The sequence below is a fragment of the Tarenaya hassleriana genome, unplaced genomic scaffold, assembly GCF_000463585.1.
Source record: "Tarenaya hassleriana unplaced genomic scaffold, ASM46358v1 Cleome10, whole genome shotgun sequence".
Lineage (NCBI taxonomy): Eukaryota > Viridiplantae > Streptophyta > Magnoliopsida > Brassicales > Cleomaceae > Tarenaya > Tarenaya hassleriana.
Genome location: NW_010960188.1, coordinates 966131 through 989090, shown reverse-complemented (window position 1 = coordinate 989090; position 22960 = coordinate 966131). Strand labels below are relative to the sequence as shown.

At 40.6% G+C, this 22960-nt stretch overlaps 7 protein-coding genes, 1 long non-coding RNA gene and 1 other non-coding gene across 11 annotated transcripts in view; 4 read left to right on the top strand and 5 right to left on the bottom strand.

The window, feature by feature from the left end:
• Positions 1 to 274, bottom strand: part of LOC104799004 (annexin D2) — a 1839-nt gene extending 1565 nt beyond the window's left edge. The window contains exon 1 of one of the 2 annotated variants that reach the window (XM_010521294.2): positions 65 to 274. In XM_010521294.2, the coding sequence (XP_010519596.1) occupies positions 65 to 131 (67 nt within the window). In that variant the 5' untranslated portion in view covers positions 132 to 274. The remainder of the gene's footprint in view (positions 1 to 64) is intronic. The other variant, XM_010521300.2, reaches the window with a different exon arrangement.
• Positions 275 to 856: 582 nt separating this feature from the next.
• TRNAR-ACG lies at positions 857 to 929 on the bottom strand. Its single transcript has one exon. It is a non-coding gene; the product is annotated as a tRNA-Arg (tRNA).
• A 90-nt stretch (positions 930 to 1019) lies between these two features.
• On the bottom strand, positions 1020 to 5261 carry LOC104798995 (asparagine synthetase [glutamine-hydrolyzing] 2). The gene is made up of 14 exons (XM_010521282.2): positions 5039 to 5261; positions 4521 to 4659; positions 4298 to 4399; positions 3980 to 4121; positions 3796 to 3891; positions 3477 to 3571; positions 3183 to 3344; positions 3009 to 3089; positions 2697 to 2918; positions 2458 to 2592; positions 2135 to 2215; positions 1856 to 1942; positions 1645 to 1752; positions 1020 to 1410 (listed from the first exon to the last, which is right to left on the bottom strand). Exons 1-14 carry the CDS (start codon positions 5116 to 5118, stop codon positions 1246 to 1248), a joined length of 1695 nt encoding a protein of 564 aa, XP_010519584.1. The 5' UTR covers positions 5119 to 5261; the 3' UTR covers positions 1020 to 1245.
• Positions 5262 to 5466: 205 nt separating this feature from the next.
• LOC104798971 (CMP-sialic acid transporter 5) lies at positions 5467 to 7874 on the top strand. The gene is made up of 7 exons (XM_010521252.2): positions 5467 to 5698; positions 6048 to 6096; positions 6180 to 6406; positions 6614 to 6812; positions 6905 to 7048; positions 7183 to 7257; positions 7393 to 7874. The coding sequence occupies exons 1-7, from the start codon at positions 5580 to 5582 to the stop codon at positions 7555 to 7557; spliced, it is 978 nt and encodes a 325-aa protein (XP_010519554.1). The 5' UTR covers positions 5467 to 5579; the 3' UTR covers positions 7558 to 7874.
• A 485-nt stretch (positions 7875 to 8359) lies between these two features.
• LOC104798978 (BTB/POZ domain-containing protein DOT3) lies at positions 8360 to 11310 on the bottom strand. Of its 2 annotated transcripts, none has more exons than XM_010521262.1 (6): positions 10844 to 11310; positions 10688 to 10757; positions 9531 to 10423; positions 9142 to 9397; positions 8929 to 9057; positions 8360 to 8829 (listed from the first exon to the last, which is right to left on the bottom strand). In XM_010521262.1, exons 1-6 carry the CDS (start codon positions 10984 to 10986, stop codon positions 8452 to 8454), a joined length of 1869 nt encoding a protein of 622 aa, XP_010519564.1. In that variant the 5' UTR covers positions 10987 to 11310; the 3' UTR covers positions 8360 to 8451. The 2 variants fall into 2 exon arrangements, with proteins under 2 accessions (XP_010519564.1, XP_010519572.1); XM_010521270.1 differs by having other exon boundaries at positions 8360 to 8811.
• A 405-nt stretch (positions 11311 to 11715) lies between these two features.
• On the top strand, positions 11716 to 14130 carry LOC104798965 (ras-related protein RABH1e-like). Its single transcript, XM_010521237.1, has 6 exons — positions 11716 to 12022; positions 12543 to 12613; positions 12914 to 13002; positions 13186 to 13297; positions 13559 to 13649; positions 13750 to 14130. The coding sequence occupies exons 1-6, from the start codon at positions 11906 to 11908 to the stop codon at positions 13891 to 13893; spliced, it is 624 nt and encodes a 207-aa protein (XP_010519539.1). The 5' UTR covers positions 11716 to 11905; the 3' UTR covers positions 13894 to 14130.
• Positions 14131 to 14377: 247 nt separating this feature from the next.
• LOC104798956 (probable mitochondrial adenine nucleotide transporter BTL3) lies at positions 14378 to 16997 on the top strand. Its single transcript, XM_010521227.2, has 4 exons — positions 14378 to 15277; positions 15599 to 15902; positions 16262 to 16729; positions 16821 to 16997. The coding sequence occupies exons 1-4, from the start codon at positions 14838 to 14840 to the stop codon at positions 16899 to 16901; spliced, it is 1293 nt and encodes a 430-aa protein (XP_010519529.1). The 5' UTR covers positions 14378 to 14837; the 3' UTR covers positions 16902 to 16997.
• A 121-nt stretch (positions 16998 to 17118) lies between these two features.
• LOC104798934 (cyclin-dependent kinase C-1-like) lies at positions 17119 to 20602 on the bottom strand. Its single transcript, XM_010521200.2, is given in 13 exon segments — positions 17119 to 17336; positions 17338 to 17833; positions 17946 to 18016; positions 18172 to 18229; positions 18334 to 18473; positions 18645 to 18762; positions 18884 to 19004; positions 19077 to 19149; positions 19237 to 19346; positions 19495 to 19524; positions 19625 to 19715; positions 19823 to 19904; positions 20388 to 20602. Coding segments are annotated over 13 exon segments (1545 nt in total). The 5' UTR covers positions 20501 to 20602; the 3' UTR covers positions 17119 to 17294.
• Positions 20603 to 21060: 458 nt separating this feature from the next.
• LOC109116228 lies at positions 21061 to 22903 on the top strand. The gene is made up of 3 exons (XR_002023750.1): positions 21061 to 21442; positions 22472 to 22608; positions 22830 to 22903. It is a non-coding gene; the product is annotated as an uncharacterized LOC109116228 (long non-coding RNA).
• Positions 22904 to 22960: the final 57 nt, after the last annotated feature.

Here is a 22960-nt window from a genome sequence, read left to right as displayed (position 1 = left end):
CCCAAAAAAAAAGAATCGCATCACCGGAGAAGAGAGTGAGAGATCAAATCAGAGAGAGGAAGACCTTGAGATTGATCGGCAGCATCTTCGGCGGGGAAAGGGTCGTTCGCTGGGACTTTGAGAGAAGCCATTTTCGTACACTTAGAAAAGAGATGAAATTTACAGTGTATTTGATGAATTTCTCCACACGCATTTCATAAGGTAACTGAATAATTTCAAAATTGATCTGATTGTCATGAGAGAGAGAGAGAGAGAGAGAGAGAGAGAGAGAGAGAGAGAGAGAGAGAGAGAGAGAGAGAGAGAGAGAGAGAGAGGGTATTTCAGTCATTCATGTTTTTTCCGTGAAGAAAGTCTGACTACATAGTACATACACGGTACAATGATTGCATGGTACAAGAACAGCATAGTTACCATAGTCTTCACTAGTTGGGCCTATTATAATTTGGTAATGGGCTTCGAGATCTGTCTGAAACGAATGAAATGAGGAAGAGGCAGGTAGGGTTTTTAACCCTAATAACCCACTTGGGTCGCAGCAATTTCAGGGTACACCACCGAAAAAAAAAAAAAATTTGCGACCTTATTACGACTAATATATAACTAATATACAATTAAAATAAGAGTAATAAGGTCGCAATTTTTTTTTTTTTTTCGGTGGTGTACACTGAAATTGCTGCGACCCAAGTGGGTTATTTGAGTAATATTCCCAGGCAGGTAGTCCACCATGTTTTTCATTTCATGGAAGAGCTATGACCAAAACTAACAAAAAAAAAAGCATATTTAGCAAATTAAAATGTAGAAATAAATAGTAATCTCTCCAAAATATAAGAACTATAATTATTAAAACATGGTCAGAGAACGACTCCACTGGGGATCGAACCCAGAATCTCTGGTTCCGTAGACCAGCGCCTTATCCATTGGGCCATGGAGTCGTTTTGTTCATTAATTTTAAATTAATGAATAAAAGTTTATATTGCTCCTTTTTTTTATAAAATTTTAAACTAACAGAATCAAAAGCTCTCAGGAATAGTCAACTCAGTTTCATGAATGGAGTCTACAAAACCCACAAGGAGAAACATAAAAGCTTCCATTCACACGTATGGAAGATGAATGTACAGTGTCCGGAAATTAGGATAAGTGTGTTTAACCCTTTGTTTCTCTTGTCCAGCTTCAGAGAAGTCTTTGGACTTTCCTCAAACAACGGCTCTACCCTTCTCTCTCGCTTCTCGTAGCTTCTACGGATGGGCATTAGCCCTTGACGGCTTTTTCGTCCTTGTAAGCTGCAACATGAACCCCCAGAGCCGCACGGCCTGATGGGTCGAGATTCTTTGACCATGCATCATCCCACTCCACTGCTTTCGCAGTACTGCAAGCTACACTCGGACCTCCCGGAACAGTTGCCCTTGCAGCATTCTGCTCGTAAAACCCCGAGAAAATCAGCAATGATCATAACAAATCAGAGCAGAGCTAAGATGATATAGATATTGTCTCCTCACTTGAATCTTGCGAGATTATATAGCAGCATCAGTGGATATGATCTCTTTTATATGGGGCTAGCTAAAGTTCGGATCTTTTAACTGACACTTGAGGTTTCTTTCGAAACATGCTTTAACTAAAGCAGAAGTTCTGAATCATATGGGCGTATACCTTAGGGAAGAACTTTTCGAAGATGGTTCTGTAGTAGTATGCTTCTTTTGTCTTGGGAGTGTTCTCGGGGTAGACAAAGCTCGCGTTCATCAGCATAGTGTCAGAGACCTTTACAAAATACAGTAACGATGTTGTGTGAGTTGAAGGAAACATGGATCACTGTCCGATTATTCGTTTTGGATTCTTCTATGAATTAGAAAAGACATCTTACGTGTTTGTTTGCGTGATCTTTCAGCCCATCAATCCAACTGTACCCGACTCCATCACTGAACTGTTCTTTCTGCCTGTAAAGAATGTGCTGCATTCACCAAGAAGAGGGGAGAGATTTTGTTAAAAAGCCCATGGCCATCTAATAAGGTAAAACTGTAAATCAGTGATGTTCATTATTCACGAGCACAGTAAATATGCATACATATTCAAAACACGAAAACTGCAATGGGAGTCACAAGCAGAATAATTTTTTCCATGAAATGCAGTTTAGTACAAAAACCTTTGGTAGGTAAGGACACTGCTCATCATCAAAGGCATTGCGTAGAACCCACTTCTCAATCCTTCCAATGTCAGGTCGGACCTGCAATGCATTTTAAACCATTATTTCATCGAAAATTAGCTTGGCCAGAACTTTTCATACACTTTCGATAACACATTTATGAACAATTCGTTTGGAAAAGATGCCCAAAATTCAGTTTTTGATTCTCAAACAGTAGTGGATAATTCCTAGATTCTTCTTCTTTTTCTTTTGTAGGAAGATGAAAACGAAGGCAAGAACAATCAGCGAATGAGATGGAAAATGTAGTAAAGGATGAGACCCACCATCTTCCAGTCCGGATCGATGCTCATAGCGACATTTATAAACTCTTTATCCAAGAACGGTACACGAGCCTCAACACCCCATGCTGAAGTTGCTTTGTTGGCCCTCAAGCAATCATATTGATGAAGAGCTTTAATCTGTCAATAAAAAGCATAAGACAAGAACAAGCAAATACTACAAAACTGGTAAGAAGAACAAAAACTGGTAAGAAGCAAGAAGTTCTGATCTCAAAAGGAAACACCTTTCGACATGTTTCCTCATGGAATTCCTTCTTGTTGGGTGCCTTGTGGAAGTACAAGTATCCTCCAAAAATTTCATCTGAACCTTCTCCAGAAATAACCATCTTTACACCTAAAGATTTGATTTTTCTCGACATGAGAAACATCGGGGTGCTGGCTCTTATAGTAGTCACATCATATGTCTCTATATGGTAAATAACTTCTTCAATAGCATCAATCCCTTCCTGGTTATATCATCAAATAAAAATCTTTTAAGCCCATCATAGATCTCTTCATTCTCGGTGCTTTCTAGCAAATGCAAAAAAGAAACTTACCTGAACTGTAAAGTGAAACTCGTGGTGGCGAGTTCCAAGATAATCGGCGACTTCTCTTCCAGCCTTCAGATCTGGGGATCCCTGAATAGAGAAAAAAAAAAAGTACTACAATCTCAAAGAGCACAGATTTCAAAGTGAAAACATCTCTCGATCAATTGGGTAAGCCAGCAAGACCTTCAAACCGATGCAAAATGTGTGTAACTGTGAACCCCATTGACGAGCTGCTTCAGATTTATCCAAGTGACGGGATGCCACCGAAGCAACAAGGGATGAGTCTAATCCTCCAGATAAAAGGACACCGAAAGGCACATCAGTCATCAATCTCTTTATAACAGCCTGCAAGCCACAGAAGAAATGCATAAATTTTACCCAAAAAAACAGCATTCATAATCGAAGAAAAGTTTTTTTCTTAAGCATAACAATGAAACTGAAAGAGAACGAGGAGAATGGTAATGGATCATATGATACCTTCTCGAAAGCATTGCGGAGCACTAATGGATCATATGGGGTTGAAGGAACATGCTCAGAGTACCATGGAGGGTTATACCACCTTCTAAGTCCTCCTACAAGAAAGCAAATTCAACAATGCTCACCTAATGAAACTTCACACCAACAAGCCACAAATTCATTAAGAAAAAGATAAAAACTCAGGGTGAATGATCTTTGCAAAATAACGTTAACTAAATTTCAGACTAAGTTGTCATAAATTGGTGTTTCACATAGAAACCAAACTTGATTTGATATTATGATTTCTTAAGCTTAAATTTGTGCAATTTATTATACGAACCTTGTTTACTCGAGTAGATGTGGCCTGGAGGGAAACACATAAACTGTTCACAATCATCGCTGAGTGCTTTCATCTCTGAAGCAAACCAGACAGAACCTATGGAAAAACGTTGCATACATGAGATTTCCAGAGAATATAGCTCCATAATTCCTCCGAAGCAAGTTTATAAGAACATGAAGCATACCATCAAGACCCCACCCAATGTAGAGTGGGGTGATACCAATGGCATCCCTAGCAGCGATAAAACTTTTGTCACGAGTATCAAGAAGGACGAATGAAAACATTCCATCTAACATGTCAACAAATTCCTCTCCATGTTCTTCGTACTGTGATATTAATGAAAAAACACATAAATCACACCAAAAAACCTAACAAAGTCCAACATAATAGACATCTTGATAAGAAAGGAAGGAATAATGAGAATTCACACAAAGGTCCAAGATTTTTATCAAACAAGCAAAGTTTGCAACACTTTAGTCTCTTCTCAATTCTTGATACTTACAAGATGAGCAATAACTTCACAGTCACTCCCTGTATGGAACTGGTGTGACTTTAGCTTTAACTGTTCACGCAAAACCTTGTGGTTGTATATTTCTCCATTTACCTGAAACCAGAGAATATAGATCCCACCATTACATCTCAGATGATAGTATTGAAATGCACACCCAGTTCTCTAAACAACCAGAGATTAAGACATAAGCGAGACTAAGACACAAGCCAAATACCGTGACAACAACAGTCTTGTCCTCGTTGTAGAGAGGTTGATCCCCAGAAGTCGGGTCAACAATGGCCAAACGCTCATGAGCAAGATAACAGTCTTCATAACAATGCAGTCCACTCCAATCAGGACCTCTGTGCCTCAATCTACCAAAGCCACCAACAAATGCTAAGTTCATTTCTCTACCACTTCAATTAATGAATGGATAAAAAAGGGTCATTTTCAACGGCATTTTCACCGGCTTCTCTCTGACAGGAATCGATATTGACTATTACATCGATTCGGGTCTATAAAGTTTTCATCTTTTCGCTCTGGGTAAAGATAAAGTTCCATCTTTAACTACAAAATCGAACCTTTTTCGACCAGACCAAGTAAAAGTCCTTCATCTAACAAGAATGCATTGACCCAGAAACAGTTCATACTCTTTCTTACCGGTTTACGAGAATCAAACCTCTCTCACAGTCTGTGATACGAATTCATCCGCAAAGCCAAGAGATTTACAAAAAAATGGAGGATTTGGGGTACCTGCGAGAGAGTTCGATGACACGAGAGCGTTTTGCTTGGGAGTTGTCGATGCAGCCAAGGACGGCGAGAATCCCACACATGGTGGCTACGAGTGAGAAAAATGGCTGATAAAGCAAGCAAGTGAACAATGAGAGGAGACCCAGATGAAGGATCGATTTATATAGTGGGGGGAAAAACGAGAATTTATTGTGGTGTTGAATCAAAGCCGTTGATTCTGACAAGCTTATATTCCAACCAGAAAATAAGGCCAAGATTCTGACTTTACCCTAATTTTCTAGTGTTTTGGTACGCATGGAACTATGGATCTTGAATTCTTTGGTAAAGATTCTATACGGCCAGTGGACGGCATCAATGTAGGCCCCATCCGTCGCTGCATAATTACTTGGCACTTTAATTTTTGTGATAATACATATCATACGACGTCGTTTTGGTTATAATTTCCCAAGCAGAGACGCTCCTGGTTTTTTCGGCGAACGAGCGGTGTGCGAACGGAGATCAGTTGAGCGAACGGAAATTTCCGGGCGTGCAGCGGCCGGAGATCATGGTAACGGCCGGTGAGGGAAAGATTCCGGCGAAGATGGGCGCCAGGGTTTTGTTCTATTCGATGTTGCTCACGCTTCAGTACGGAGCGCAGCCTCTGATCTCCAAACGCTTCATCAGGTACGATATCTGCCAAGAAGAGCTTCTGCATCTCCGTTTTCCGTTATCATGGTGTATATCGGCAATCGTTTCGCGCATTTATTTTTTGAATTACGCCTTTCGGGCATCTGGGGTTTGGAATTTTGTTTTACCAACGGCGAAACATGATCAAGAGTGCTGATGGGGCTTTACGGCTTGAAATTGAAGAAATTGTTGTGAGAATCGTGAAATAGGCTTGTAGTTGTTGATGTGAGAAGAAAGATCGCTGTGATTAAATCCACTATAGCTCCTAATCAGGTTTTACAGATTCATAGGGTTTCTGTTCTCTTTCTTGCTGAAGCAACTCAGCTCATCTATGAAATCTTTGCAGGAGAGACGTTATTGTTACTTCATCTGTTTTGACATGCGAGGTGGCAAAGGTATCTCACATTATGACCAGAAACTCGCTTCTTTCCTTCTGTGTCCGAAAATTTTCCGATACTTATTCACGTCCTTTTTTCAGGTAATTTGTGCTCTAATTCTCATGACAAGAGATGGTAGTCTGAAGCGGCTGTCAAAAGAGTGGACTTTGATGGGATCCTTGACTGCATCAGGACTACCTGCGGCTATATACGCACTGCAGAATAGTTTGCTGCAGATCTCATACCGGAATCTCGATTCCTTGACATTCTCGATATTGAATCAGACAAAAATATTTTTCACCGCCTTCTTTACATACATAATACTAAGGTATCTTTCTTCATTCTGCTCATGTAACATTGTTTATGTGCTACCGAGGTAGTCTTGAAAATCAACCTCTTCATTGTGTGGGGTTGTGTTAGTTATGTAAACAGAATGCTTGATGACATTTGTTCACTCAGGCTAATTTTGCTTGAAGGGTATGTGATCTATCTCTTATTCAGCATTATGGCATTGTTCTCCAATGGCATCTTGTAGGCAGAAGCAATCAATTCAGCAAATGGGAGCTCTGTGTTTATTGATCATGGCAGCCGTCCTTCTAAGCGTGGGGGAAGGCTCTAAAAAGGGTTCAAGTGGTGGTAACCCTGACCAAGTGTTATTTTACGGAATTGTCCCGGTCTTGGTAGCCTCTGTCCTCTCAGGCTTAGCCTCGTCCCTATGTCAATGGGCATCTCAGGTCAATCTAGAGTTCAGATTTCACATTGCATAAAAAATCATAGCAGGATTGCTTGGACTAACTACTCGTATCTTTTTGTCTCAACCTTACAGGTCAAGAAGCACTCGTCATACTTGATGACCGTGGAAATGTCCATTGTTGGAAGCCTATGCTTGTTAGCCAGCACCTTCAAATCTCCTGACGGGGAAGCAATTAAAGAGCTCGGTTTTTTCCATGGTTGGACCCCGTTGACCCTGGTAATGACATCTCCAACACTCTTATCCCTAGACAAAGGTTATGAAGCCCTTGCAGTAGTCCTTTGCGGAATGACACAGAGTAATTGCATAGAAGCTTATTATAATTGTTTGCATTCTTCCCCGTGGAAACCCAGATTCCAGTCATAAGCAATGCGCTCGGTGGAATTCTCGTTGGCCTTGTTACATCCCATGCAGGCGGCGTTAGAAAGGTAAAGAAAGCATCAACTTAATATATTCAACTGTCTTTCATTCCTCGGTGATGTATAACAAATACTTGCAATGTGGAAAGATAACAATATTCACACATTTGAGTTGAAATCCCTGTCTCTGTTGCATGCACTCAGGGTTTCGTAATCGTCTCGGCACTCCTCGTGACAGCGCTGCTTCAGTTTGCTTTCGAAGGGAAGCCACCTTCACCATATTGTCTGGTGGCTCTTCCCCTTGTGATCAGCAGCATCTCTCTGTACCAGAAGTATCCATACCAAGACAAGAAGAAGAAGAAGGTCTAACTCCTACCTCTTCTTCGGCTCTTAGGTGGGAGATTCACTGGGAAATCTCAGTGCCATTGCAATCAGATAATGGTTTTTGGAAAATTCTCAAGGTTAAGAGATGGTTAGTGAAATCTACTCAATTTCTAATATAGACAAGTCTTGGATATTAGTTTTGGCGATTAAGAATGTAGGAAAGAAAGAAAGTGATGCATCGTTTGCCATTTTGTTATGCTTTTTAACTGTAATCAGACATAACATGGCATGAGCCATTCAGGTCAACTATATATAGGATATATCTCCTACACAGTATTCAGATTTCCCTAAAACAAGATTCATACTGTTTTTGTGTTGGTGGCTATAGTCCTGTTCTGTACGGGAAATGCAATCAGCAATGGGTCTTTATGGGCTGTATACATCTTTAAGATGAAATTCCAATACGACCCGAGATGGGCCCAATTATCGGAAATGGGCCTACATTGTAGGATCCACAAAGCCCACTTTCTCTGGGCTCTGATATAATGGATCCATGACAATCTCGTGCCTCTCCCTTAGCGGTTCATTCTTTCCCGGCGAAGGATGTAGTCTGCCTGACGACCAATCCCCGGCGACAACCGCCAAAAGCGGAACACGAATTCGACGTTGTAACCCTATAGATCGAGTTTCAGCCATCCAATTTCTCCGGATAATGTGAGACAGACTATGGATTTGTATCCTGTGAAGATGACACCGGAGGAGGAAGCGGGGGTTTTGATGATGGCAAGAGTTATTTCGGGAAATTCCTTCTTCAGAGAAGCTAAAGAAGACGTTGTTTCAGGTACGATTTTGTGAAATCTATGATTACATATGTTACATGTAGCACTCGATTCTGGTGTTCAGTTCGTTCAACGAGTAATAGTGATTGAATTCAATTTGCTAGGACAACGACAAAATTCGCCTGAAACTGGTTCTCAGTCCCGTTGAGCTTCGTCTATGTCGGCCCTCCTCTGCCTCGTTGTTTAACTGGATCGATTTCTTTATCTTTTGCCAACGCAAAGCCCAGTTCATTGTACTCTTCTGTTTGTTCCCTAGCTTTTCGTACTCTCGTTGAAGCTCGGTATAGTCGTTCTGAAGCTCTGCCATCTTGTTCTTTACATTCTCCAGTTCTGCTCTAAGGGTCTTGATCTCGGTTTCTCTTGAACTCCGCTTTACCTCTCTTTCGGAGCTTTCCCCTCTTGTCTCCGGCTCCTTGCTCTGCATCGCCGTCCTCATTTTCACTTGTTCTGAGAAAAGCACCTGCATTTTTTTTGCATTCTTTTTTTGTGATGGGGACGTTCTGGTGTTGATCAGTTGCTTATAGTACCCTTAATCCGAGAAGGGTTTATGGAATAGGAAATGTCGGCTATGGCATACCTGGACAACAGTTCTCAGGGGCAACCGATCATTTTGTGCTGCGTGCATGCATGCGTCGAGGGATAGTTTCTCACAGTTCATTGTTTTGCACAGTCGTCTCCTATCATGCTCAGACAGTGAAGGATGAGTCTGAAACAGAGGCGAAATCATTAGTTTGCTTGCACAGAATATGTTGTTTTGTGGATGCAATCATGGGAAAAACCTATCTAGTACCTTGAGGTAGGTGTCAATTGCTCTATAGAGGCCGTCATGGCAGTTCCTGGCATTTCCCGGCAATGCTTCTGCTAAAACATGAAACTTGGTGATGGGAAGGTTTGGATCCTTTGCAATCTCAGCTAGGTAATTGTCCAAGAGCTTAGTTATGTTTGGTTTCCCTGTTATTTGCTGCTGCTGCTGCTCATGCATTAAGAAATACTCGAAAATCCTCTGTACCACATCCACATTGTGAATTGTGTATATCTCAGGTGAACTGTGCACAAACCAAAATTAGCATGGATTAGTTCAGTTCATTTACTCCTTGTCAAAATCAAATTCCTTAGTATTTAGGTAATGTCTTTTGGGTAAGAATTTTTTTTTATGGAATCAAACCAGAGTTTTCTCACCTGATTTCTTTCTCTTGATCTTCCTTTCTGAAGTTAGGAATCAGGAGGTCATTCACACTAGCTTCTTCCAATGTCATACCCACTCGTTTCTCAAGGTCAGATATTAAAGCTTGTGATGCAGAATACACAATTGCTCTTTTCAGCATCTTTAACAGAAATTGGCATGGTACAGCTTCAGATTGTGGAGGAAGTATGCTAACTAAGTTTTCTATGATTGCTTTTTGTTCCTTGCATCCATGACCACCTTCTTCCATCCGTTCTTTAAGAACACCAAACTGCAACTCATTCTTTCCAAATCCATAACCTCGTAGTCCTTCCAAGTCTTCGTCAATTACTGGCAACCAGTTGTCTGCATACTTCATGATGATTTTCCCAATTGTCTCTGGTTTGGCTTGTCTTGCTTTGATTGTTGTTATAACTCTCGTGAAGTGATCAATTCGTAGGGTGGCTATATCATTGTATAATCGCCTCTCATCGTTATCTATATCTTCTTGCACGTCATCTTTGGATGCTTTCCAGGCAAGCAAGTCACAACATCTTCGTACAATTTGGAGGTTTTCGGCCCATGGACATAAGTTCTCACAGGATTTCAAGACAGCGAGTGTATCTTTCCATGATGCGAGTATTACAAAAGTGATGAATGCATCTGTCTTGGAGATCAAGTTTCCGTCTTCATATTCTTCTGTCATGTCCAAAAACTCTGATGCACATCTTAGCTGTGCTGTGTTATGAGGGTTTAAGTCCAGTGGGAGGCCATAACAGAATCTCAGAATGCTCTCAAATGTTTCTGCCCCACCAGGGAAATTTTCCAGCTTGAGATTGTATCTATTCTCGGAAGCTGAAGGTTGTAGCACCAGACGGCTTATGTAACCACATTTGGATACCAAGGGATACTGCTTCAGCAGACAAACAAGTAAGTTAAACATTAATATCTTTACTATTTCATCTTCAGCTTGCAACAGTAAACCCGTGCCATGGCAATCTATCTATTTGAAAGTTGAAATTCTCACCCGTCCCAGATAAGCTCATAAAAAAAAAAACAAAGAAATGCACAGAAATCGGTAATCGGTTTCTGTTGTCTATCTATGCATTTTGGATTTAAATATGTTCCTACTAATCATTGCTATTACATGGCTTAATGTTTGCTGACAGGTTACCTTATGGACGTTGAAGGTAATATCATCGATCTGAATCAACAGGTCAGTAGGGATTTGAGAAGTGACACACCTGCAAAGATAAACCAAACAAAATCAGTTAGCCATTTGCTCTTGTTTCTGTGCATGTTAGATCAGAAATCATAGAGGTTAGCTTACCAGGAACGATCTTTCTTCTCGAAACCGTTAGCTAATGTAACAGCTCTATTTGGGACTATGATGCTCTTATTGCGGATTTCATCTGCAGAAGTGTCCAGATCATCTCTGGGACTCCTTGGCCGGTCTGCAGATTTGGATTTCATCCCCTCTGATCCACCAAAAGAAGCGAAGAAAAGAAAATGGGCACTCTTTGAAAACGATGATTCAACGAGTTGGGGAAGAATAATTTGGCAAGGACATGAGTATAAAGAGATCAGTGGGACAGAGCGGAGAGTAAATGCGAAAAGATAGCATGTGGTTCTCAAAGGACATGCCAGGAGGATGCAGTTATGTTTTGCATTTGGAGGTCATTTTCATGGAAGAAGACTTCTGTTTCATCAGTTGCCCATATACTACGAGCTCGAGCATTTGTCTGTTTGATCTTTCTGTTTTGTATTCTTCTAAAAGGGTTGTAAGTTCTCTCTCTCTCTCTCTCTCTCTCTCTCTCTCTCTCTCTCATGAAGTAATGAGATTGCCAAATGAAGTGAATGGCATCAGCATGTGGTTTGGGTACATGAGTTATGTCATCAATTGACGAGGAAACGGAAGTGGGTTTGGTCTTAAAAAAGCATTTCTCGGCAACAAATCATGTGCAAATGGTCAAGAGTTCTCCAAAGGAAGCTATTTGTAGAGCATGGGGCCTAAATTTAAATTATATGTTTGGTTTTAAAAAAAAACTTCTTGTTGTTAAATACTCTTGTAAAAAGATATTCATTATACGGATATATTCGATATAAAATTATCAAAGGAAATACGAAACACCTACTTGTCCAAAATACCTATATATTACTATAAAAATCCATTTGAAAAATCACAAGCAACTTTGTCAGAGAGTGGAGCCGAAATCGTGGTGGGCGGTTTCCCTGCGTTCCCCATATAAACGCGTCTTACTTGAAAACGTCGCCTTTTCTTCCATCTCTCTCTCTCTCTCTCACGCACAAAATCTGAATCTGATATCGGAATCAGAGGAAGCGCCGATTCAGATCTAAGATTCGGTTTCACGGAGAAAATCGTCGGACGAAAATGGCGACGGTGTCACCTTTGGCCAAGTACAAGCTGGTTTTCCTCGGCGATCAATCCGTTGGCAAAACTAGCATCATCACTCGTTTCATGTACGACAAATTCGACACCACTTACCAGGTTCACGCCCGCCCTTCTGAATTTTCCCTCACCTTTTGGTTTCCCTTTGCCAAATTCATGGCGATTTTGTATGTCTTTTACCGTTTGATCGAACAACGCTCCATCTTTTTTATGCGTCATTTGTGTTGATGTTTTCAACGGATGATTTGGATCGGATTCTGAATTTTGCCATCTTATAGTGTCGATTTTGATATTTTTTTTCGTAAATAATATGACTTTTCGATCTATTGTGAATCATGATCGCGTTTGACTTCTGTCTATGGTTGTGATTCTATCTGGATGAACTTGTCAAGCTGATGATTGTTGCTATTCTACTGAGAAATCGTAGCTAGAGTAAATTCGTAAAATTTTACGTCATCTTTTCTTGATACGCGTTTCTGAGGATTATCGATGGCTCGATGACCATCAGGGCAAACAAACAAAAAAATCCTTGACCAAATGTTGGAGGAAGCTCTGGTCTTTTCTATTTGATCCGATCCATTTGAAGCGCTGACCTTGTCCTCTCTGGCACTTTGTGCAGGCCACTATTGGAATTGATTTTTTGTCGAAAACAATGTACCTTGAAGATCGAACTGTTCGTCTGCAGCTCTGGTAATTCATCCTTCATGTTGTCACTCATATCTTCAGTTGTTACAAGTTATTGAGAAACTCATGTCCTGTTAATGATAAAGCCTGTGGAAGATGATGCTATTTCTTTTCAGAAATTTGCAGTTCTTGCTTAATGCATAATGGCTGAGAGTTCTCAGTTCCATATCCTACGAATACAGCTAGATCTATGGCAATTCCCATGTCGATTCATTGTCGTAGAAATACATTAGAGGTCTATGTAATTATCTTAGTGTTCTTTCTGTGGATGTCAGCTTCTTTAGTAAGGGTTGATTTGTACTGCAGGGATACTGCTGGGCAGGAGAGATTCCGAAGTCTAATCCCAAGTTACATCAGAGACTCTTCTGTTGCTGTAATTGTCTACGATGTGGCAAGTAAGGCTTAACTTAGTTAAGCTTTGACACCATGCAATATCTTTTGTCTATTGACACAGAATCATCATCAGTATTTGTCACACTTATTCTTTAGCCAATGGAACCACTGCAGATAAGCAATAGGATTTTAGATAGCGTACCTATGATTTGTGAAAGGTCTCATCTTTTCTTAACAATGCACAGATAGGCAATCATTTTTTAACACATCGAAATGGATTGAGGAAGTTCGGACAGAAAGAGGCAGCGATGTTATCATTGTTCTCGTGGGTAACAAAACTGATCTCGTTGATAAAAGGTAAGGTCAGTTGACCAACATCAAATCCAGATTGTCTTTCAAATTTCTTGAAATTCTGTAATTCGATCAGACCTGAAGAATTATATTACTCTCTGCAAAACCGTGGATGAACTCACATGATGAGCTTTGAAAATCATATTTTTGTTACCTTGATATATACCAACAGAAAATCTACACATGTCTCCTTCAGTGGGGGGTTACTCCTCCCATTCTAGTTATGTTTCTGTGACCAGTTTTAATATGTGTTGGATTGTGAAAAAGGCAAGTCTCTATAGAGGAGGGGGATAACAAAGCTCGTGAATTCGGAGTAATGTTCATAGAGACAAGTGCGAAGGCAGGATTCAACATCAAGGTGAGAAAAAAAAAGAACCACTCCATCACTTTTGCCTTAAGATTCCAGTAACTTCTCCAAATAAATTTCTTATTCTTGGTTGTTGTTTGGAAACCTGCAGCCTCTATTCCGCAAGATTGCAGGGGCGTTGCCAGGGATGGAGACCCTTTCCTCGACGAAACAGGAAGACATGGTCGACGTGAACTTAAAGCCATCGGCCAATTCATCTCAGGCGGAGCAACAAAGAGGAGGATGTGCTTGTTAATGGAAACACACTTTCTGAAAGAGGATAGGAAGAAGGATTTCCCATCTGATGGAATAAGTAAAATCGTATAAAAGGTTTGATTTTGAACTAAATCAAACATGAACTCTTGTTTCATTTCCAAATACCTTAGGGGGAGGATGGCTTTGATGTTCAGTGTAGGGTGAGCGTACTTGCGTTTGAAACCTCGTTGACACTTTTTGTCTTATGGAGTGTTTTAATCATTGTTTGTTTCAATGATGTCTCAGACTCGCATGCTTAGGGTTAGCGACCAATACCAAAGGTTTCTCTTTTGGATGGGTGGGTACTGGGTAGGTATCAGATTCTTTTTTAAACATAGGGCATCAGATTTCACATTATGAAAATCATTATTTTGGGCTTATACCTAACTCTTCCTCCATAATTGTTCTACTTTCACAAATTGGTGAAAAGGATTCTCAAACAAACCAACTATGGAGAACAGTATTTTGATTACAATTTACAATTTACACAAAAAAAAAACAGAGAGAGCAAAAGAAATGCTGCTTTGGGGGCACAAAGAAAGAGACTTTAGCATGAACTTGGAGAGAGAGAGAGAGGGAGAGCACAACCAAAGCGACCTAAAAGAACCTGAGACGAAAGCGATGTTAGGCTTGTAAGTGCGTAAGCGACGGCGGTTGCCGTTGGCGAAAATCTCAGAGCTGAAGAAAGAACAATAAGCGTCGCCGCGATCGCTTCATCAGCATTTATTCAGCCTCCATGCAAATCGCAGAACCCTAGAAAAAGTTCCATCTCTCTTCTCTTAACCCTCCTCTCTCTCTCTCTCTCTCTCTTTGTAAAAACCCAACAGCTGTTTCGATCAAATCTCATGTTGTTCTTGGTTCTGTTGAAGTCTCCAGCTTTCCTCAACCTCTCAAGCCTCCCAGAAAAACTCAGTTTTTGTTTCAAAGGTGTTGCGTTCACCAGCAATGCGCGGTCTCGATCGGTGGATTGCTGATTTGGTCAGATCAGAACCCTCGGATCACCCTTCTTACACACTCGGCGGGTTGTTCCTTTCCGAAACTACTCTTTCTTCGTCCGTCACCTTTGTCTCCTCAGGGAATTGTTCCGTCAATTCGTGTCGATTTGACCGAAAGTTGAAACTTTTGACGCTTCGGAGAGGAAATGGGACCAGGGGACCTCTGTTTCTGTCTGTGAATCTATCGATAAAGGAGAATGGCGATGAGGAAGAGGAAGGCGAAGGATATAATGGGGACTCGAGACAGAGAGAGGGGAAAAACGGGGATAAATCTTTTGAACAAGTGGCGGTGATCAGTGAGGAGAGGTCTAGGGTTAAGGAGAATGGATCAGGTGCTCTCAATACCACCAAGCATTTGTGGGCTGGAGCTGTTGCCGCCATGGTTTCAAGGTCTGGGTTTTCTTACATTTCGGTCAAGTTCGTAGGTTACTGTTCACGGTTTTCTGTCCTCACGTTCACGAGTCATTCACGCCTATATAATCGAATCTGGGCATCTTGGTTCTTGTGTTACTGAGTTTTCTGCTCAAAGATCTATGCTTGGTAGATGGAAGAAGTGGTTTGATATGCAAATTATGGAAATTTCTTTGGAAACATCGAAATTAGATGCTAAGTGTATTGTTGTGGAACTATTTGCTCTCGTATATGAGGTTCTTTTGGTTGATTGTTGTGTTTGGTGGCTCATCTGGTTTAAGCTTTTTGCTGTTTGAGCAGAACTTGTATTGCGCCTCTTGAGCGGATGAAGCTAGAATACATAGTCCGGGGAGAGCAACAGAATCTGGTTGGTCTCATCAAGAGAATTGCATCTACAGAAGGGATTCAAGGTTTCTGGAAGGGGAATTTGGTTAATATTCTCCGAACCGCTCCTTTTAAGGCCATCAACTTCTATGCATATGATACGTACAGAAGCCAGCTGTTGAAACTTTCCAGAAATGAAGAAACTACAAATTTTGAGAGATTTGTCGCGGGTGCAGCAGCCGGAGTGACTGCTAGTTTACTTTGTCTACCGCTTGATACGGTAAGTAGAATGAAATCCACTAACTTCACTGACCTTTACCCTTTAAGAATCCTCTTGCATTTTTCTGCATTTTCCCCGTCCTATCGGAGATTGAGCTTCTTCTTGTGCTGTTGTCGTGTAGTTTTAAGTGTGACATTAGCATTTTGATCGAAACATGGGCAAATAATTGAGTAGCTGAATTTGCATAGTGCTATGGAGGAAAGGATAGGACTAACTATGAGAAAGGAATCACCTTGATTTGAGTTTTGGAACAAGGTGATGTTAATAAGAGATTAAGAGGGCAAGCAAATCTTCTTTTCTTTTCATTTGAAGAATCCACTAACTTTTCTTCTTTGTTTTCCATCTGTTTTGAATGGCAGATAAGGACAGTGATGGTGGCACCTGGTGGTGAAGCATTAGGTGGATTAGTAGGGGCCTTCCGTCACATGATCCAAACAGAAGGATTCTTCTCTCTTTATAAGGGACTTGTACCTTCACTTGTTAGTATGGCTCCGTCTGGTGCAGTGTTCTATGGCGTCTATGATATTCTGAAGACGGCCTACCTTCATTCCCCGGAAGGTAAGAAAAGAATCGAGCACATGAAACAAGAGGGAGAAGAATTGAACCCTTTTGAACAACTCGAACTCGGTCCCATGAGGACACTTCTGTATGGAGCAATAGCTGGGGCTTGCTCTGAAGCAGCCACTTACCCTTTTGAGGTTGTAAGAAGGCATCTTCAAATGCAGCCTCATTCAAGGAAGTTAAGTGCTGTGGCAACTTGCATGAAGATTATCGAGCAAGGTGGAGTTCCTGCCCTTTATACCGGGTTGATTCCAAGCTTGTTGCAGGTAATAAACTCAAGATTACTGTCATGAAACATGATCTGATTCTGCAATTACTATGACATCTTCCTGACTTGGTAAATGTGTAAATGTGCAGGTTTTGCCATCGGCTGCCATCAGTTACTTCGTGTACGAATTCATGAAAGTTGTTCTGAAAGTAGAAACAGCAACGGCATAAGATAGATGCTCCTCCCCCGTTTACAAATCAGTCGAAACTTCATCCTGCATTGAAAGGACTTGCTTTTTTTTCCATAGAGAAGATTTTCAAGCGTTTCTTCGCCTTTTTTTTTATGATGATGATGATGATGATGATGGCGTTTTCATGTTGACATCATATACGTATCATATTAACATCATCAAGATCTGCATGGCGAATTCACGCATGGAAACCTTCCTACATTCAAAACAGAGATTCAACTAACAATGGTATCAGGGACTAGTTAAGGAAAAACAAACAAAGCTCAAAGTTTCTAACATTTGAGGAGATTGTCGTATTCTTATTACAGAATCACAGTTGCTCCAAAGTGGGAAGACGATATGATATGTCCTAATATGGTTTCATCATCATCTCTTACTGCAGCCATCCATATTGCTGGTTTCTACCGCCACCCGCCCATAGAGTTCTGACCTCTTCCTGAACCAGAGGACCCTCCGTACTGTCCCCCTTGCTGATAGTTGGGGGGCGGTCCCACATACCCACCGCTAGGCCCTCTGGGTCCTGGTCCTGATCCTGCACCATATGGAGCCCCTCGCCCTTGTGGAGGGTACGATCCGCTGCTGTAACCCCCACGGTTCTGATTATAAACCCCGCCTTGGCTTCCACTAGGCGGGTAACGGTTTGGACCGGGTGGACCACGTGGCTTTCCATAGTAGTGGTGGCTTGGCCCTCCTCCGGCTATTACTTGTGGAATAGGATGGTTAGGACCACCCGGCCAGTGTTGAGGCTGCTGGTGAGATTGGCCGCCACCACCGTGTTGCATAGGCGGCAACCTATGCTGCTGCTGCTGTGGATGCTGCAATTTCTGCCTTTTTGCCGCTTCCTCGTTTTGGCGCTGCTGCTGCCGTTTTTTCTTCGTCTGGAACTCGTGGGATGATTCATATGCGGGTAGACTGTTTTACAAATGTATATTCTGGTCAGACAAGTTTTCCAATACGTAAAATACTCAGTACAATAAGTCAGGGTTTCAGATGGATTGAAGAACTTGTTCTTGCCATTGTTTACCTTTTTGGATCACATGGAAGTGGATCGGTCCAAAAGTACTCGGCATCAAGAGCATCTTTTGCTGATATTCTCTATACCACGAAAAAAAAAAAAGATAAGACAAATGATCGAAATGTCAAGAACAGAGTCTCGCGGAAACAATCATCATCCTGAATCGGACATTTTCAGATCATAGTTTGCTGTTCATTGACAAACGGACCAAATTACTTCAGCTGAGCCCTGATACCTGAGATGCATCAAGCACCAACATTTTCTCCAATAGCTCAAGGGCATGTCGATCAAAGCTGTAAACAAAAGATTAAAAAAAAAAAAAAAAGAAGCTCATAATGAGACCTTGTGTAGATCATAAGGTCAGGAATCAAGAAATGTTTTTTTTTTGTTTGCTTACTGTCTGAAAACCTCCCTTACACGGCGTTTCAAGGGCCGTGCTGGTTTAAAATTGTTATACCACGGCATCTTGGAAACCCCAGGCCAAATATTCTCATCAGGTGATCCACATAGCTCAAAAATCTTGTTTAGTTGTTCATGCTGAAACCAAAGTAATAGTAATACATATCACTCTTTGAGATTGGAAAGCATCACATCATATTTGATCCAAAACAATTATAAACGAACTAAGACTGTTCTCCACGACATTCTGAATCCAAAACAATCCATTCATATACCATGCACATGACGAACCAAGACGAAAATCCTGACCTCATTTTTCCCAGGCAAGATGGGTTTCCCATGCAGAAGTTCGGCAAAGATGCAACCTACTGACCACATGTCAATGGCCGGGCCATACTTAGTAGCACCAAGCAGCAATTCAGGGGGTCTGCAACAAAATAAATTTTACATCATCCAAGCAAAACATAACTCATACCTTGGCAGAAGAAATCAAGGCTTATCTCCCGAACCCATCATGTAACTTTTAAATCATATAGTTGAAACCATACCTATACCACAAAGTGATGACACGGTTTGTAAGGTTTCCAGTATGATCATGAGAAAATGATCGTGCAAGCCCAAAATCAGCAAGTTTTAAATTTCCCTCATTGTCAATAAGAAGGTTTGAACCTGCAGTGAGATTTAGGTCATCAGAAAGCAGAGTCGGAGATAAAATCTCAATTATTAATCTGAGAATGCCACCTTTAATATCACGGTGAAGAACTTGATTGACGTGACAATAATGAAGCCCAGTGAGCAGTTGCTTCATGTAACACTTTTAAAGAGGCTGAATGTCAGACTGAATCGAACAATATGTATGCACTTATTCTCTGCATAACATTCTCCCAAACCATTGAAATACCTTGATCTGAGGAACTGTAAATCTCAGTCCAGGACGATCAGCAAGTCCGGTCAAATCATGATCCATGTACTCAAAAACCATGTAAATCCCACCTTTGTATTTGTTGTTATCTACATTTTACCAGACAACAAAGTCACTAACATTAAGAAAGCATAGATACCCTTGAGAATATCCATGGTTCACTGCTCCTATAGGTTTATAAAGAACCAAAAAAACAAAAATTACTGAAATGATAAAGGCCTGAAGAAATCAACTAACCTGGCTTCCCTTGCTCATCTCTGTCCCGACCTTTTAAGGTAAACAATCCGTCAAGAAAAGAGCAGCAAATACAACACCTCGTTAAGGAAATTTCTATATTGGCTTCACCAAAGAGAAGTGTTGTTCATACCTGGGGAAGTCACAATCTCTTTCAGCTTGATGACATTTTCATGATGAAGCTTCTTAAGAATTTTTATCTCCCGGATAGCTGTTATAGGAAACTGCACGCCAATTGCAATAAGGGCTCAGCAATCACAAGTTGTCAAACCTCACAAAACATATGGTTGATCAATTGGCGGTTTAAAAGGAAAGGAAGAAACATACATACCCCTTCTCTTTCATTGTCCATACGGATCTTTTTCAGAGCCACGATTTCTCCGGTTTTGATTTCTCTGGCCATGTACACTTGACTGCAAGAATAAACAGGTAAACCAAATGACTTAAACGCCAACTACCATACTTCAGAAAAAGTTTTAAACTTGACTTGAAATCAGGAGAAGAAGGAAATCATGCTCCAACCATAACTTACACAACAACGGGATTATACACCGAACCATACGCCGGCTATACGGAATCCGATTTCTAGTAGTTCCATGTAAACCATTCTATCAAGCCTTGAAATTCTAAGAATCTCAATTCGCTGAACCAACAAGCTGTATAAATCATCACTACCCAGATCATTGAACAATCAAAATTTCGAAAATCTATGCTCTAATGCACCTAAAACAAACAAACAGAACGGAAATCTCTTGACGAAAATCCACGAAACAACAGTATTAGGCTTTCTGACAGAAGGAGCGAGGCAGAAATTAATACCGACGAAACCAAGTCACTTCGAAGAAAGGGAGGAAAACCCGGAAAATAAGAAAAGAGGCGAGAATTGAGATTGAGACCCGTAAGTTCCTTCACCAATCTGCTCGAGTTTCTCGAAGCAATCGACACTGCGAGATCCCCAAACCGGTGGAGGCTCCTCCAGATTCAACTGCCCGAAAGCCGCCACCGTCATCTTCGGCTCTTCCCCTACTGAATTTTCCCCTTAGCTTCCTATCGCAGAAATTCTCAGACGACGTAAAGCTTCGTCTTTTATCACTCGCCTCCGTTCACTCCACGGGGTTCTAACGTTTTTTTTTTTTTAGCTTCTCGGCGTCGGTTAAGCCGAAACCCAAAAATCTAAGGACTAAACCGGTTTAAACCGGTTATCTAATTAATGTACTTTAATACTATTTTCTTGGAGCTTAATTAATCTTGAATGACCTTATAGATTGATTTTTATTAATTAACAATTTCCATCGTATAAGTTATCTTCTAGGTAAAGTTTTTCCATTTTAAACATATTCCATTCCATACTTCTCAAATCGTCACTGCAAAACACAAATTCCGACTCTCTAAAACCTACATTTGTTTACATATACATACATATATATATATATATGTATATATATATATGTATATAAACCAGCATAATTAAGAAAATGTTTGCTTGCCTCGCAAGAAAATAGGGGCTTATAAATAATTTTTTTTACACATTTATTGGGTCTTCAAACCAGTTGGATCCATTTGGATTGATTGGAGAGCGGAGAGTCGCGCAGTGTTTGCTTGCCTCGCACGCCATTCTCCTGCAAGTTAAGCCGTACATCCGATGTAGAAGATGGGAAGATGTGAAGGACTTGGGAATTTCCAGCGGAAACCCTAGATCGGGTCTCAACACGCCGAGTCCCGACTCGGATTACAACGAGATGGAGCGAGTTCAAGGAGACCGGGGTTTTAAGAAATCAACAACTGTTTCCCTCTAGAATCGCGATTCGTGATCGATTTCATTCTCTGGGACATTGGACGAGGAACATGTTTTTCGTTCGGAAGGGGTTCAACGTGCTGTCAGTTCAGAGCCAAGACGAATTCGTCGGGAGGATTTTTCCGGAGGTACTTTTTCAGGAGATTCCGTGATTAGGTAAATGATCTCTCTACATTTGCGTTTTGAGCTTCAATTTCATGGAAGAATGTCTCTTGTGCATTGTTGATAAAAAAAAATTTTATGAAATCTGAGAGATGATTCAGAGAGCATGTTTTGTAACCCTAATCCTAATGATTGCACAAAGTATTTTTTTTTTTGTTAAATACACAAAATTTTGATTCATACTAAGTGCCTTTGGGGCAGCATTTTTCATCCTTTGAATAGAAATTGACGTTAGAATCTGGCTCTTTTGATGCAAGTGTCAGTAGAGGTCAACATACTAACGAGGAAGAAGAACAGTAAAATCCTAGAGGATGTGCTCTGTTTCATGAACTGTGTCATGTGCTTTATATTGTATTATGTTTTCAAAGGATGAAAGTCATCGGGTAGTTGTTGATGTATTCACTGTGTGGTGTTGAAATCCTCTTTGAAAATTTTTTTGACCAAAAAAAAAAAGAAATCCTCTTTGAAAATTTGATCATAGAACTGATGATTAAACAATCCTTAAAAGCTTTGATCGTGCTCGTTTAACGTTTTGGGTATAAACTGTGATCTTGTCCTCTGTAGTGCTGAATAGAACCTTCCACTCAGCCATGAGTTTTAGCAAATTATTATATTTAGTCTTCATCAGCCCCACCTTCTATGCACCATCTTGTCCTGCAGATTCGATCCATTTTACTAGGAATCTAGAGATCTGGGATATCGGCCTACTTATTTTCAAGCTTATTGAGATATCCCTATTCATAGCTACTCTTGTGGATGACTATTGACTACATGGTGGAGTTGTTCTACCATATCCTAATATTCTGGCAGTTTAGTTGTGTGAAATTCATGGGTGTTTAAATCTAATCAATCAATCAACTATGTGAGACTAAAATGCCACACACATATAACTATCTCACAATCAGAAAGAGAAATGATGTGTAAGGGAACTCATCTTTAGGTATACATCTGCCATAAGAAACTTTCCTTGACATGTTTCGAGCTATAAGGTTTTGCTACTGTTGTTTTCACGGTTTCATTCAGGTATCTGTGCCTTCTGGGTAGCCATCAAACCTTGATGAAGTATGACTGTTTAATGGGTTTCTTCATGTGAACTGCTGCTTGTTAGTTTGTTCTGTGGATTTACATTTTCCTGGTGCTGTGCAAAGGGATCTTTACAGGTTTGTCATTGGCATTTTGATGGAATAACTAAATTTTCAACAATGATCTGGTCAGTGATGATTCACCTAATACAGTTTATCCAAGGGTTAAGTCAAAGATATTTTGGAAGTTTTATATATGTCCATAATATTTTATAGGAAACATTGTCAAAATAGTAGATCTTTATTGCTTTCGTTAGAATTGTCAGAAAGTTGAGTTGGCAGCTCTACTCAAAGTGCAGTTCACACCATCAATTAGCTTTCACATTTCATGCTTTGATGCTTACTCCACAATCCTGCATCAGGAATTGACCAGATATAAGCTTTACACCTGAACATCAGTTCGTTCTATATCTGTATATATTCTCGGAAG

What these genes read in the sequence shown, in the direction of transcription:
- LOC104798971 (XM_010521252.2), top strand. Translation starts at nt 5,580, where the DNA reads ATGGTAACGGCCGGTGAGGGAAAGATTCCGGCGAAGATGGGCGCCAGG. An exon ending in ATCTCCAAACGCTTCATCAG is followed by an intron (nt 5,699 to 6,047) that starts GTACGATATCTG and finishes AAATCTTTGCAG; the next exon opens with GAGAGACGTTATTGTTACTT. An exon ending in ATGCAGGCGGCGTTAGAAAG is followed by an intron (nt 7,258 to 7,392) that starts GTAAAGAAAGCA and finishes GCATGCACTCAG; the next exon opens with GGTTTCGTAATCGTCTCGGC.
- LOC104798978 (XM_010521262.1), bottom strand. Translation starts at nt 10,986, where the DNA reads ATGAAATCCAAATCTGCAGACCGGCCAAGGAGTCCCAGAGATGATCTG. An exon ending in GAGAAGAAAGATCGTTCCTG is followed by an intron (nt 10,758 to 10,843) that starts GTAAGCTAACCT and finishes TTATCTTTGCAG; the next exon opens with GTGTGTCACTTCTCAAATCC. An exon ending in GATCAAGAGAAAGAAATCAG is followed by an intron (nt 9,398 to 9,530) that starts GTGAGAAAACTC and finishes GTTTGTGCACAG; the next exon opens with TTCACCTGAGATATACACAA.
- LOC104798995 (XM_010521282.2), bottom strand. Translation starts at nt 5,118, where the DNA reads ATGTGTGGGATTCTCGCCGTCCTTGGCTGCATCGACAACTCCCAAGCA. An exon ending in CATTTTGCATCGGTTTGAAG is followed by an intron (nt 3,090 to 3,182) that starts GTCTTGCTGGCT and finishes TTCTCTATTCAG; the next exon opens with GGATCCCCAGATCTGAAGGC. An exon ending in AGTTTCACTTTACAGTTCAG is followed by an intron (nt 2,919 to 3,008) that starts GTAAGTTTCTTT and finishes TGATATAACCAG; the next exon opens with GAAGGGATTGATGCTATTGA.
- LOC104798965 (XM_010521237.1), top strand. Translation starts at nt 11,906, where the DNA reads ATGGCGACGGTGTCACCTTTGGCCAAGTACAAGCTGGTTTTCCTCGGC. An exon ending in ACTGTTCGTCTGCAGCTCTG is followed by an intron (nt 12,614 to 12,913) that starts GTAATTCATCCT and finishes TTTGTACTGCAG; the next exon opens with GGATACTGCTGGGCAGGAGA. An exon ending in ACTGATCTCGTTGATAAAAG is followed by an intron (nt 13,298 to 13,558) that starts GTAAGGTCAGTT and finishes ATTGTGAAAAAG; the next exon opens with GCAAGTCTCTATAGAGGAGG.
- LOC104798956 (XM_010521227.2), top strand. Translation starts at nt 14,838, where the DNA reads ATGCGCGGTCTCGATCGGTGGATTGCTGATTTGGTCAGATCAGAACCC. An exon ending in TTTGTCTACCGCTTGATACG is followed by an intron (nt 15,903 to 16,261) that starts GTAAGTAGAATG and finishes TTTGAATGGCAG; the next exon opens with ATAAGGACAGTGATGGTGGC. An exon ending in TGATTCCAAGCTTGTTGCAG is followed by an intron (nt 16,730 to 16,820) that starts GTAATAAACTCA and finishes GTAAATGTGCAG; the next exon opens with GTTTTGCCATCGGCTGCCAT.